Below are 14,163 nucleotides of genomic sequence, written 5' to 3'. Positions count from 1 at the left end.
CACTAGTTGTCTGTTTAAAAAGATAATGCACAACATGCACAGGGTGTGTAGACAATGCTTTGTGCTGCAGCTGCTTGTAAACAATTGGGCTCCGCTCTCCTCATAAATTTATGATGCAACATACAGTGGTTTAGCTAAGAAGCTGTGGGTCCCAGAGCAAGTTTTACATGGGGCCCCCCAAGCACTCTATACATAACAATTGATACAGCGCACCAAAACCAATCAAGCACAACCACAGTGTCAGAGGTGCAAGAAAGGGATGGGGAACAGTGTGTTAATGATCACTACTATTTAAAGCATCTATAGAAGAGAATATTACTAACACAGGACCAATAAAGAGTCAATACTGCGGTTGAGGGAGGGCCCTGTGGGGCCCCTCTGGCCGGAGGGCCCTGATGCGGTCACAACCTCTGCAACCCATATTGCTACGCCACTGGCAACATAAGAGTATCAGTTATTAGGGACAACTTTTAGGCCTCAAGTACATGAAACATTGATTTTAGTTCGGTTACAGTACTGTCCAACATCAGTTAATGTGCATACTAGTAAATGGGAAAACTGGGCTGACCTGAGGCTGTTGGAAAAATCTGACTGAACAGAAGCTGTGAAAAGTACAGCTAAGCTTGAAGGAATAATGTCACAGAATGTAACGCCAATCAAAGCTTATTTTAGTTTTCAAAAATGGGAAGAGGGTTAACACATCCAAGATTTTCCCTCATTTCCAATTCTTAGTGACCCTTTTGTTTATCCACTGAAAAACATAAATCTTATGGTGTGCAGATATTACATGTGAAGATTACTGGCATTTTCACAATTTGCGCTAACTGCATAACATGCTGTATACAAGCATCACTTAAGCAATGCAAGTGGTGCATGGATGTAATACATTACACAATTAGCATAAATTGCGTAAATGTCGGTAATCTTAACACGTGATATCTGCACACGTTAAGATTAATGTTCTGTAGTGGATCAACCTCCATATAACTGGTACAGGAAGTGAGGAGAATATTCAAGATGAAGACACAGAAAGTACTAAAAAACTTAACACTATATTATGACCCATTTCCACTAGACCCAAATCGCTGCGTTTCCCTGCATATGAAATTAGATGGGGAAATGCAGCCTATTGAAATCAATAGGCTGATGTCTGATTCCCATGCGTGAGAGGTGCAGGATCAGACGACATGAAGCAAAAATACACATCGCACATCCCAACCCCTTTATTATTATTGATTTATAAATCCTCTCAGAGGTGCATGGCATGGCTAGAGGAAATCGGAAGCATTCTCGCATCACCGCAAGTGCCATTTTGTGCCTCGTAAGACAAACAGCGAATACAGGCCATTATTGTTTTTCAACTTCAATTTTTTTTTTGCAAATGTGTCCCTGTTGAAAAGACGTCACTTAACTTCCTGTTCCCTTGATGGTATCACTAAGAGCAGGAAGTGAGGTGAAACATCAACTGGAACTTCAACAGAAGCCTGGCAGAGCTTCTAACCTTGGCAAAACAGAAATCTGAAACAGTGAAAAACACCTGACCCCAAAAAAGTACATAAAATGTACATGATTCATGCTAAAGTAACAATATAATGGAGATAACTATAGCAAGCTAAAATGTAGCATGCATAGAGGAGCAAGACAATAATTGATGGTTGCCATCAATTCTAAATAAGGCAAGTCAGCTGCAATAGGATTGGAGGCATAGAGAGCAGATAATCTAAGCATTACTGGCATGTAGAACTGGTCAAGTTGGTTACAAGCTCTTCAAGTCTCCTTGAAGTATTTGCCAGTATGCGCTGCATTTCTGAATACTGACCAGACACCTACCTTAAAATCCTTCATACATTTTAGTTAAATTTTGGCCGCAGGGATAAAACAGATGTACTCAAAGTAAATTAAATCATTAAGAATATAAGCTGCTCTCTCCATGAAAGCTACACATTATAAGACACACCATTTCAGGAGCAAATTCCTCAGCTACACAGTTAGGGCCCTTTAACACTTAATCAGTTGCTCTCAGTTATAACTGAAAGAAAAATTGATTTTCAAAGTAAGGCCCCGTTCACATTGCACGCGATGCCGTCCGGATTTCGGTAACGCGTGCAGGAGCCCAACACAGAGGAATTCAGAAAGTGCATAGACTGCACTGTCTGATGTTCACACTCCATGCGTTCCGGACCAGTGCGGTCCAGAAACGCATGCTGTACGTATTTTTTACCAAAACGCGTGGCTTACCCATTCACTTTCAGTAAATGGGATCAGCCACGCAACGCATACAAACGCAGATGGCATGCGTTAGTACGCATTGCGTTCCGAACGCACGGCCATCCGCGTTTGCTGATGTGAATGGGGCCTTATGCCCATGTTTTTCTATGGCATCGTTCACACTTAATGCGTTTAACCGAAATCTTTTTCACAATGCACTGCTATGGAAAAACCGCGTACCAATGCGCACTAACGCACACTAACGCATATCAACTGATTAAGTGTAAATGGGCCCTCAGGGATCCAACTACCCTGTTTACCTAAAAAGAAGACATACCCTGAAAATAAAACTTACCCCAAAATGAAGGAATACTATCACAAAAAACTGTAAAATGTAAACTACATGTAAACACATACAAATAAAAAGTAGGTTTCTTCAAGAATAAAAGGCGCTATAAATTACTTTTCTTCTATGTTGCTGTCAATTACAGTAGTTGGTAGACATCTGACGGAACCAACAGGTTTTTACTAGTCCATCTCTTCATAGGGGATTCTCTATATTTCATTTATTCTTTACAAAAGCACTCCCTGGAAAGGAAATATACAAAGATGAAGTCCACCCGCCCTACCTATATTTTACACTATTCTGGCATTTGGGACGGAGCGACTACCATTCACTGTGCTTTTAAAAATAAAGAAAATCGTGAGAATCCCTGATGAGATTGTGCTAGCCCAAAACCTGTCGGTTCTGTCAGACTTCTACAACCTACTATAAGTGACAGCAACATAGGAGAAAAGTAATTTATATTACATTTTACCCTGTGAGAAATGTACATTTTATTTATGTGTTTTTATGCATTTAAAATGTTACAATGTTTCACAATAGTGCTCTTTTAAGCCCTAGCATGATTCATCAGGATTTGAGGATGCTCAAAATAAGCCCCACTTCAAAAATAATCCCTAGTTACAGTTCAGAAAAAAAGTCAATGTAAATAATTTCCTGGCAGCTAAGGCATACATGTAAAAAAAAAAAAAGTAAACTCATTTGGCAATAGAATTCAGCAGGAGAGACAGACCCTTCACCAGGGAAAGCTGACATCTCCTAAAGGAATCACACTCAAAAGACCCCAAGAGACCCAAAACAATTAAAGTTGGAAAATGTAGATTGTGGTAAAAGAAAAAAAGGAAATATAATGTTTAGTACATTTTCCAGAATGTGATGGCATGGCTATTTATTTCATGGTTATTTCATTAAATGTTGATTTATTTCGTTTTTTCTTAAAGAATAAATTATATTGTTCATGGAAAAAATAAATCATTCCCTGTAAATAAGCCCTAACACATCTTGTCTTATTTTCAGGGGAATGCGGTATGCAGACACCAAACATGGACGCCAAAACATTCATCCTCTTCCTACAAGAAGTAAGTGCCCTCACATTACTTGTGATTGCTGCAGACAACAGCAGCAAGTGAATGCCTCATTTATGTCAGCACCACAGCAGATACTGGCCGCCAAAGAACGGACAAGCTTGGCAGCCAAAGAATGTCATTGTGACATTTAATTTGTGGCTACAAAGTGGAGGCAGGCACTCAGGCATACACGAAATGTCAAACAACATTTCATTAATATGCCAAAATATGCTTCCATAAAGGCACACATTATTCCCAAGAAGCTATATTGCACTGCCTAGTGCTGAAGGTGAAGATAAACCATTTAATGCCTATTCATAAGGAGAAAGAATACATATTCTGGCATGTATACAGCTTCATAAATAAACAAGCCTTCATCCAATCAGCCATAATGGACTTTTTAGCTTCACAGAGTAGTGGACAAGAAACAGTAAGCTTACACATCTACCGTAGATATGCATTAGAATCTACCCTGAAAGCCCCATCTACACGATACGATTCCTTGTACGATTCAATTACGATTCTATTTACGATCCGATTAAATCCGACATGTCCGATCAGGATTCGACTCGATTCAATTTGATTTGCTCTTGCAAAACAATGGCAAATCGAATTGAATCGAAACCCGATTGGACATGTCGGATTTAATCGGATCGTAAATAGAATCGTAATTGAATCGTACAAAGAATCGTATCGTGTAGATGGGGCTGAACAGTCAAAAACCCATTTCACAGATGTATGCGAGATCACAGCATTGCTCTTTTCACTATACGTTGTGATCCCTCATATCAAAGTTTGACAAAGCAATTTTGCTAAATTCACATGGTATTAAAACCAATTATATAAAGAAAATCTTAAGTTTCATTGAAAAAATTATTTAAAAAAAGCAGTGCTACACACAAATTTTGTAATTTAATATTAAGCTGTTCATACACTATTCAATTATCACTCAATTTTGTTAATCAAGTCATAAAAAAAGAGAAAAGTTGGGCACACACATTCAATACAAACGTCATTCATTTCCTTCTTACATTGTAAAAAACATGACAGGCTAAAGTACCGTTTCCAGGAGAGGAGTACAAGTCATAGGGGGGTCCCCCCTTACAAATCTATCAGCTGATCACATGCTTCTCCATAAGTCTCCTAAGCAGGGTCATCCCTATTAAGGAATTGTACACTGGGACGCACACATGGTGTGCATTTTTTTTTCCAGTCACAGAGTTGAATTCTTCTGTTATCAGCTCATTAATTCACTGGTTATACAGAACATACCATGTTAAGCATAGGTAAACTAAAGGAAGATTTTGTTTTTGTTATAAGCCAAGTGTTTTTCTAATAGCTGAGCAACAGGTCAGATTACAGAGCAGCACAGAGCTTCTGCACATGTGCCGGGAATCCTGCTAGCTTTCACATAATCTGCATTGCTCACTACTTCTACTCTCTGGTCTTCCTCCCTTTCGCCCACATCCGTCCACAGAGTTCAACCAGAAAAAAATAAATACAATAATAATAAATTTGTACAACACTTTACTGCACGCTCCCATATCCCTGTTGATCCAGATGAGGGTGAAATACCATTACAAGGCTTGGGACAAGCCTTTATACGGGAAAAAAACCCTCTTCCATGTGGCAGTCAGATAAAACCCCAGGATCAACCCCACTGGGAATTACCTAGTAATTATAGCCATGGATGTCCTTTAATGCAAGGAAAGCAACCAATCCCTCTTTAAATGTAGATGTTGAATTTGCCATAACTACTCCATGTGGTAAAATATTCCACATTTTAACCACTCTTGATGTAAAGAACCTCTAAACCAGTCTTTCTCAACCTTTGTACCCTGGAGGAACCCTGCATACAATTTTTTGATCTCAAGGAACCCCTGGATTTATTTTTCATGAGGCATGGTCTTTAAAAATGAGGCTGTTTACTTCACTACCCCTATTACACTGCCACAGTCTCCTTATTCTAGAGGTTTTTTTTATCAATTTTAGAATTATTATTCTGCCCCACAATTTAGTGCTTAATTTTACAGTATCCTCTTTTATAATGTGCTCTATTATACTTCACTCACGATGTGGGAAAATGCCAAGGAACCCCTGCAGAGTACTCAAGGAAACCTGGTTGAGAAAGCCTGTTCTAAACAGATAGGAAATCGTTCCTCCTCCGCATGCAGCTCATGCCCCCTTGTCCTTTGTACAAGCCTAGGAACAAAAACCCTGTCTGCCAAGCTTTTGTCTTGCTCTCTGATGTATTTATACATGTTAATCATACATAAACCCTTAAATCTAATTCAAGAAGATACACATAATCCCTTCAACGTACAGTGCTATCACCAAGTAGTAGTGGGTGTGCCATATAAAGTGACCATTCAGTTCATATGAACCAGAAATCATACATACCTTTAGTTTAAACTCCAGAGAGGCACTGTACCCAGTTTTCTCACAGGTGATGTTAACATTCCCTCCAAGTTCCAGGGTCATTGTGCCATACAGAATTCCTAAGAAAACACACATATATTTATGTATTACATCCACAACATTATACACTCTGCAGTAACATACTTAAATTAAGGTATGTTTACCTTTACAGTGTGCATATGGCATATTCATTGTGTAATCCTCTCCTCTGTTTAGGAATGTTAGTCTTCCTTCTCCTTCAAGAATAGCCGATAGAGAATTGCCTGTGGGATGAGAATGTCTGAAAATTAAAATACATAAAACAAAACAAGGGTCTTGGTCAGTCATCAACAGCTGCATAACGGTCAACAACCCTAATGTGGAAAATGTGTATTTGGCATTTAAAACATTATTACTCCACATAATCTGCTCTTAACTTTAGTATTTAACATGAGAGAGAAGGCTTTGATTGCCTTGTCGTTCACCATAGCCTGTGACCACAGCCATTTTTTCCAGGATGTACTGTGAACATACTGACAGCAAAGGTGCCAGCTCAGCATAACCTGCTTCATGAAAGATGTCAGAATGAGTGAGATGCACATAATGGCCACAATTCACTAAGCTTATCTCCTCACTTTGGTGATAAATCATTTAGTATTCACTAAGCAATTTACCTCATGAAATCCTTAAAGAGAACCCGAGGTGGGTTTGAAGAATATTATCTGCATACAGAGGCTGGATCTGCCTATACAGCCCAGCCTCTGTTGCTATCCCAAACCCCCCTAAGGTCCCCCCGCACTCTGCAATCCCTCATAAATCACAGCCACGCTGCTGACAAACAGCTTGTCAGAGCTGGCTGTGTTTATCTCTATAGTGTCAGTCTGCTGCTCTCCCTGCCTCCTGCAGAACTCCGGTCCCCGCCTGCATCCCTTTCTTCCCTGCTGATTGGAGGGAAGGGACGGGGGAAGGGACGGGGGCAGGGACCGGAGCTATGCAGGAGGCGGGGGAGCAGCTGAGACTGACACTACAGATGTAAACACAGCCTCACAGCATGGCTGTGATTTATGAGGGATTGCAGAGTGCAGGGGGACCTTAGTGGGGTTTGGGATAGCAACAGAGGCTGGGCTGTATAGGCAGATCCAGCCTCTGTATGCAGATAACATTCTTTAAACAAACCTCGGGTTCTCTTTAAGTTAAAGATTAAACTCTCAAATTAAATATTACATGCTTAAATTAAGGATTGATTCCTAAGCTTAGGGATAGGATGTTAATTCACAAAGAAAGCAAGTGATAATTTTAAAGTGTGTGACTAATTAACACCTGGCCTAAGCTGTCTTTAAAGAGACACTGAAGCGAAAAAAAAATATGATATTATGATTTGTATGTGTAGTACAGCTAAGAAATAAAACATTAAGATCAGATACATCAGTCTAATTGTTTCCAGTACAGGAAGAGTTGAGAAACTCCAGTTGTTATCTCTATGCCAACAAGCCATTAAGCTCTCTGACATAAGGTCCGTACACACGCCGGACTTTAGGCAACGACGGGTCCGTCGTTGCCTCCCGCTGGGTGGGCGTGCCAGCGACAGTCCGGCGTGTGTACGCTCTGTCGTCAGACTGATACGGCTGTTTCTGAGCGATCCGCCCGGCGGATCGCTCAGGAACAGCCGTATCAGTCTGACGACAGAGCGTACACACGCCGGACTGTCGCTGGCACGCCCACCCAGCGGGAGGCAACGACGGACCCGTCGTTGCCTAAAGTCCAGCGTGTGTACGGACCTTAAGTTAGTGGAGAGGGCTGTTATCTGACTTTTATTATCTCAACTGTTCCTGGACTATTTACTTTTCCTCTGCTAGAGGAGAGGTCATTACTTCACAGACTGCTCTGAAAGAATCATTTTGAATGCTGAGTGTTGTGTAATCTGCACATATTATAGAATAATGCAATGTTAGAAAAAACACTATATACCTGAAAATAAAAGTATGAGAATATTTTCTTTGCTGCTAATCTTCTAGTAATTATTCATAGTACACAACCAATTCATTATATCATATATTTTTTTCGCTTCAGTGTCTCTTTAAGTGGAGTCTTACTAGAGACTTCAATGGAAAATTCTGTGCCGTCTGTAAAAGGTGATGCTGTATACCAAGAAATATTATTAATATATATATATATATATATATATATACAGAACCCACACACAGAACCCACTGGTTTAAAATGCACCATGGCATGTATTTTATCAAACAGCGGATGACATTTATTAAGGACTCTCCTCCACTAGTAACCACAAAAGAAAATCACAAATGCAGGCTTCTTCAATTTTGGTTTGCAATTGCGATTTTGCATTTAACATTGAAGCACAATCGCTTCAAAAATCGCTCCAAAAGGGAATTGTGATTTACCTAAAATCGAATCGCAATAGTGGAAAATACTTTTCATGATTCCTATGTTATAGTAGCAACCCTAGCAATTTAAAAATCGCGAGTGTTTTGCGATTTTAAGCAAATTGCTCTCAGTGGAAAAGGGCCCTAAATGAATGGTATCTGTGCTACAACTGAAACGCTCTGCATTACGATAAAATGTACAGGCATTGTGTGAATGAGGCCTTCTGTCAGGATGTTTACAGTGCAAATTATTTTGACATAGATTAAGGTGAAATGGAGGTCAAAGCCTCCTTTCACTTTAAAGAACACTGTCACCAGGGTAGCGTCATTATAGGCTGACCCCAAAATGAAGCACCTAATGGCACTTAAACATGCACAAAAAATTCCTGATTACTCAGCACACCAACACAAGACGAAGCAATTCCGTAAAATACTGATCGTTTCTTGTGCATTTCCAAATTATCTTACCCCTTATAGTACTGATCAGTCTCACTCACCATAAAACTTAGATTTGGCCAGAATACTCCCACTTAGGCAAAACCCATCTTTTCGGTTACTGACATAAAAGACAGACACTGGTGGATGATGAGAAACCTAGTAAAGAAGTGAGTGTTAATAAATATATCACGCAAGCTAAAACAAATCGTTAGCAGAGAGAGTAGTTTCTATCACTGTTCTCACATCCCACCATCTCAGATTATATCTTCAAGATTGGCAACACCAGATCTAAGCCAATAAGAAGGATTATTTGAGGCAGAAAACGACTAATAAAATCTCCTGTACAAATAACTAGCCAATCCTCTATAGAAACATTACACATCACATACTGCATATAGAGTTTACCAATGGAGCTTGTATACAGATCAGATGACATGATCTATACCTGCTCAGCAATATAAAAGGTCTTGCTATTGGTTTTTGGATGGATCCACAAGCAGCGAAACGTTTCTCCGAGAATAGGGTTGTAAGGTTTCTTCAGACCCTAAAAATGAAAGAATGAGGCAAGGATCAGAACTGGCCGGTTCTGTGTATGTCATATATGCATAGTAATTTAGCTCTAACCACATCAATAGAACAACACATAACCCCTGTAGTGATTCTATAATCTTGTTACGGTTTAGTAGATGGATTTTGCAGTTAGAGGTGATCATTCATGGTTGTCTTGTGCAAAAATCTAGCATGTGTATAGCTGTCCCAAGCTGGTCATAAGTGAGTCGTCATGTCAGATTGCTAAATGACAAACAAGTACAACTGTTTTGTATTGTTCTGCCCATTGCAGGGTGCTGCTTGCTCCTCTGCCGCTTGGCATCCCTCTTTGCCTCTCCTCAGAACAAAAGGAGCTGCGTAGTAATAACTGTGTCTTTATAGCGCTACTTCTGAAAACTGCCTCCCTAATGATCAGTGAATGAATGTTCAGGCCAAGAGAAACATAGCTTTAGAGGCTAAAGTATGTCTACTAACAGTCACGTGACATTTAGAAGATGCTCTGGCACTGTGAAGGAGAAAGGGCCTTGCAGGTACCACAACCCGGCAAGCTATTTCATATGTGCAGGAGCCATCCTCCACTTAATCCTCTTGGCATAGCAGAGCTGAACAGTGATGCTGACATTAGGTGTCAAAAGACACTTAATTCAAAGTCTGTGTTCGCACTAGCACTTATAATCAAGGCCTGAGATGAAAAATCATACTGTAACAGTACCATTCTCGACTGCTGAGGACATGTGGGATATTGGCAGACATAAAAAAGGAAGAACTGTAGTGAAAATAACGTAATGAACAAAACTGCTTGTTTTTTTTTTTTTATACACCATATTCATTTATAAATGATTTAGTCAGGGTTTGCACCTCGTAAAATCTTCCCTCTCCCTGACTTACATTCTGACATTTATCACAGGTGGCATCATCTTTAGTACTGGCAAGTGATCTCTGCGGAAAGTTTGTTTCTGAGAGTTCTACACACAGAGGGAGATACTACTCGCTTGGCAGCTGGAAATAGCAGTTATTTCCCACAATGCAATGAGCTTCAGAGAGGAACTGTCAGGACCATGGTCATGACATCACTTGCACTTCTTGCATTTAGCATCAACATTTCAAAATAGTTCTAAACAAGTAAATATACTGATTATAATATCTACACTGTTGGTGTTTTACAAAAATGTACAGTCATTTGGAAGATTAGTGTAACATTCACTAACCATGATTTTAGTGCTATTCTTACTGAAATGTCAGTGCATGGGAAAAATAGAAAAATTGAACAATACTCCATATAAAGTGTCTAACCTTTGGCTTTTTATAGAATCCTGATAGGTACCACTTAACTACTTTCTTCATCCGGCTGTAGGCATTCTCCTCAAGAGCCGCTCTGTAACAGAGACAAAAAACATTCCTTCATTAATTGAGAGCATATATTTTTGCCTCTATGAATTTCCCTTTTATATAAAAAAGCATGTAAATTAAAAAAAGAGAAATGGAGGGTGTATTTATGTTGCTGCAGATCATTTGTTACACTCTGCAGCCAACATGACTTTTGTATTAAGAAAATGATATATCTGTTTAAAATGAATACAATATAATCAAATGTCGTTTTATATCAGATATCTTTAGAAATGGTAAATTTGGTGTTTCCATTTAATGTTCATGTTGCATAACTTTTCAAAAGCAATACAATAGTTCAAAAGTTACAACTGCACAGAAAATGTTTAAGCATAAAACTTCGCTAAAGGACAGTCAGGTCTTGCTTTGAAGGTGGTAGTTCAATTAAAACTTAATCCTTCATTGTGATGCAACAAATTTGCGCACAATCATCCAAGTGTTAAGTGTCTGACACATACACCCCTGACATAAAATCATACCATGATGGCTCGATCATATTTTAAATAAAAATGGAACCATAGTGTCTACCACAAAAATATCACTTTTGAGCGGAATCCTGAAGACCACCGTAGCACATTTTAGTACAAATTAAATATATTTGACAATGAACAGTTGTGTTGTCTTCCCATACTTTTGTAATATATGGTTTCAAACTAGCCACAATGTGTGAGATGTGGGACCATGATCAAACCACTGGTTGGAGCATTAGATGATTGGATTCACCTAGTGACTGTAACCAGGTTTTCAAATACACCTGGCATTCTCTGCAAGGAAAACTCTGGAATTATTGTCTCTTGTATGCTAAAAAAAATGTAAGCAAATGGCAACGATGATTCCCATAAATCTTCGGATTATTCTCTACTAAACTGAAATTTCTCTGTGAATGGTCAAGCTCAACCTAGATAAGTGTTAATACACATTCACCATACATTAAAAACCATAAGGCCTCTTGCACACTGCAAGTGATTCCGATTCCGCTTTTTAATCAGTTTTTACACTCGATTCAGATTCCGATTTGCAGTTTGCTCCCTGCACACTGCAAATCGGAATCTGAATCGGATGTAAAAACTGATTAAAAAGCGGAATCTGAATCGGAATCACTTGCAGTGTGCAAGAGGCCTTACAGTGCCTCCAAATCACCAAAAACATGTATATTTTATAGAAACATCCTTTTAAAAATAAGACCCAAATAGTAGAATATAACTCAAAGCCCATTATTGGTCAAAACTAAAATCATTCACTAGACAATTCTATAGAAGGTAAAGTTTACATGTATTAAAGGAAATGTAATTGAGTATCAAATAGTTAAGGACAGCTTTCCCCAAGTTTCCTGCCCATCTTATCTGAAAGTCTGAAGCAAGTGATTAATGCAAGCAGTTCACATTTCTGGCTACTGAAGTAGTTCTAATAAACTGTGAGGACTTTAAAATACAAATGAAGATGACCGACTTCACCCTATAGACCAATATCAACTCCCATTGTACAACCCAGCTGGGAAATATGTATGAATACCTTGGTATCAGATTAGAGTTAGGCTTTTTTTCTGCTTATTTGCATTTTCACACCACTCACAGATCCTCAATGCCTATCAGAGCTCCTTTAGTGCCAGAAAATGTGAGCTGGCTGACAGCATAAGTCATTTGTTTCTAACCTTCAGATAAGATAGGCAAGGAATCACAGGGAAAGCTGCTGGATTATAGACTCTAAAGGCCCCGCAGGCACTGTCAGAGGTTTTCAGTAGATTAGACAATTAATTCAATAATAGCGCGTACACACGCTAGATGAAAGTTGGCTGAGGTAGCCAATAAAGACCGCCTGCGTCGGTAATCCAGTGTGTGTACAGCAGCCACAACCCCTGACCTTCTCCTAGCCAGCAATCCACCAGGCTGATCAACGGCTGATATATTTGTCCTCACCGCATGACACGTCATCTGCATTTCTTCTTTGTCCCTCTGCCTTCCCACATAACAGAACACATCGTCAGCCTATAGGCTATCTATGCATCTGTACAGCCTCAGCTCAGCAATGTCACATGAGGGATCGGGTCCCAATCCCCGTTGGGGGACATCCATCATGCGTGTGTACAACACTGATTGACCACTTACTGGGAAGGGCAGGTTTTCAGCAGATTAACATGGCTGGAAGCAGAAGAGGCTGGAGGATGGGTGTGTCAGGATCGCCTTCATAATAACTTATGCTGTTTCTATTGTACAGCACCACGGGAGATGTTGGCAATATATAAATCGATAATAGTAAATGTGGTAAAGTTACACTTTGCATGCTTATACACTTTTGAACACAAGCACTGAGGTTTTCCCTGACCAGCTATATCATTAGCATAAAGCAACATAGGAACAGGGCTCACTCACTCAGACAAGAAGTCGGCATGATAGTAATAGTCAGACAGCTTGTCCAGGAAGGAACGGGGCTCCAGGATGAAAGTAGGAAGCACCACTTTGGACAAGTCCATTCCTGGCCGCACCTGCTTCAGCAATGTCCAAATCAAACTCTTGTGTTCTTCTGAAACAGTCTCAGTCTGTGATGCTTCACCAGCCTTGAGAAGAAAATTGTTGTGAAAATAAGAGGCTCTACAAATAACAATATGATCACTTACAAAGGTCATTAGATAATGTACACAAAAGTCACCAGAAGAATGCACCTTTATTTATATCACAACATCCATATATTTGCTATGCAAACAAAGAGCGTCTTTATGTGCGATCACATCAAGCCCTCGTTCTGCAATGCAATGTGTGTTCAAGTAAGTCTTTAATAAAAAGCCTGGCTGCCTTGCTATGCTCTGCTTTGTTTTGCAGTCAATATCATTACATGTAGTATATTAATAGCAAACAATGCCTTCTTTAAGGACTGTTTAGCCAAAAACACTGCCCGTTTTATAATGCTCCTGGAAGCTGGAAGATGCACTGCACCTCCAGTGCATGTTTAGCAAAGCACTGAGGGATCTCAACTCTGCTGTAGCACACTATTTCATTGATTTTGTGAAAGCCCAGAGATGCAAGTCCAATTTCACAGACTAAGGCCTAGTCCACACTAGGTCCGGAAACGTATCCGTGGCTCAGTTTTTCAGCCCAGATGAAAAACGGAGTCCCGGATACTAACGTTAAAAATGACAGCCGTCCTCACCCAAGAAAAAAACTGATCCATCAGCATTTGCAGGGACCCGTTTTCAAAACCTGAATGGAAGGTCCGGAATTGCTGCATTTTTACGGACCACGGATACACGGATGGGTAGTGAAAAGCAATGGGAAAATGCAACTCCATCTATCCACAGGCAAAATAGCACCCAAAACGGATGAAAATACGGATAGCCTGAACTTCCTTCTCCTCCCAAAAACTCCTCCCACTACCTTCCTAATGGGCAAATTCC

General features: G+C 39.8%; 1 protein-coding gene across 6 annotated transcripts in view; it reads right to left on the bottom strand.

Moving 5' to 3' along the window:
* Positions 1–14,163, bottom strand: part of OSBPL8 (oxysterol binding protein like 8) — a 289,354-nt gene that overhangs the window by 21,819 nt on the left and 253,372 nt on the right. For all 6 annotated transcript variants that reach the window (XM_068276646.1, XM_068276647.1, XM_068276649.1 and 3 more), the window contains 6 exons: positions 13,145–13,329; positions 10,683–10,764; positions 9,286–9,384; positions 8,900–8,996; positions 6,201–6,299; positions 6,019–6,116 (listed from right to left, as the gene is read on the bottom strand). In XM_068276646.1, coding sequence (XP_068132747.1) covers positions 6,019–6,116; positions 6,201–6,299; positions 8,900–8,996; positions 9,286–9,384; positions 10,683–10,764; positions 13,145–13,329 — 660 coding nt within the window. The remainder of the gene's footprint in view (positions 1–6,018; positions 6,117–6,200; positions 6,300–8,899; positions 8,997–9,285; positions 9,385–10,682; positions 10,765–13,144; positions 13,330–14,163) is intronic.

Source organism: Hyperolius riggenbachi, chromosome 3 (assembly GCF_040937935.1).
Source record: "Hyperolius riggenbachi isolate aHypRig1 chromosome 3, aHypRig1.pri, whole genome shotgun sequence".
In the NCBI taxonomy this organism is placed as follows: domain Eukaryota; kingdom Metazoa; phylum Chordata; class Amphibia; order Anura; family Hyperoliidae; genus Hyperolius; species Hyperolius riggenbachi.
The sequence above is the reverse complement of the archived record's forward strand: the minus strand, read 5'-3'. Positions and strand labels throughout refer to the sequence as shown.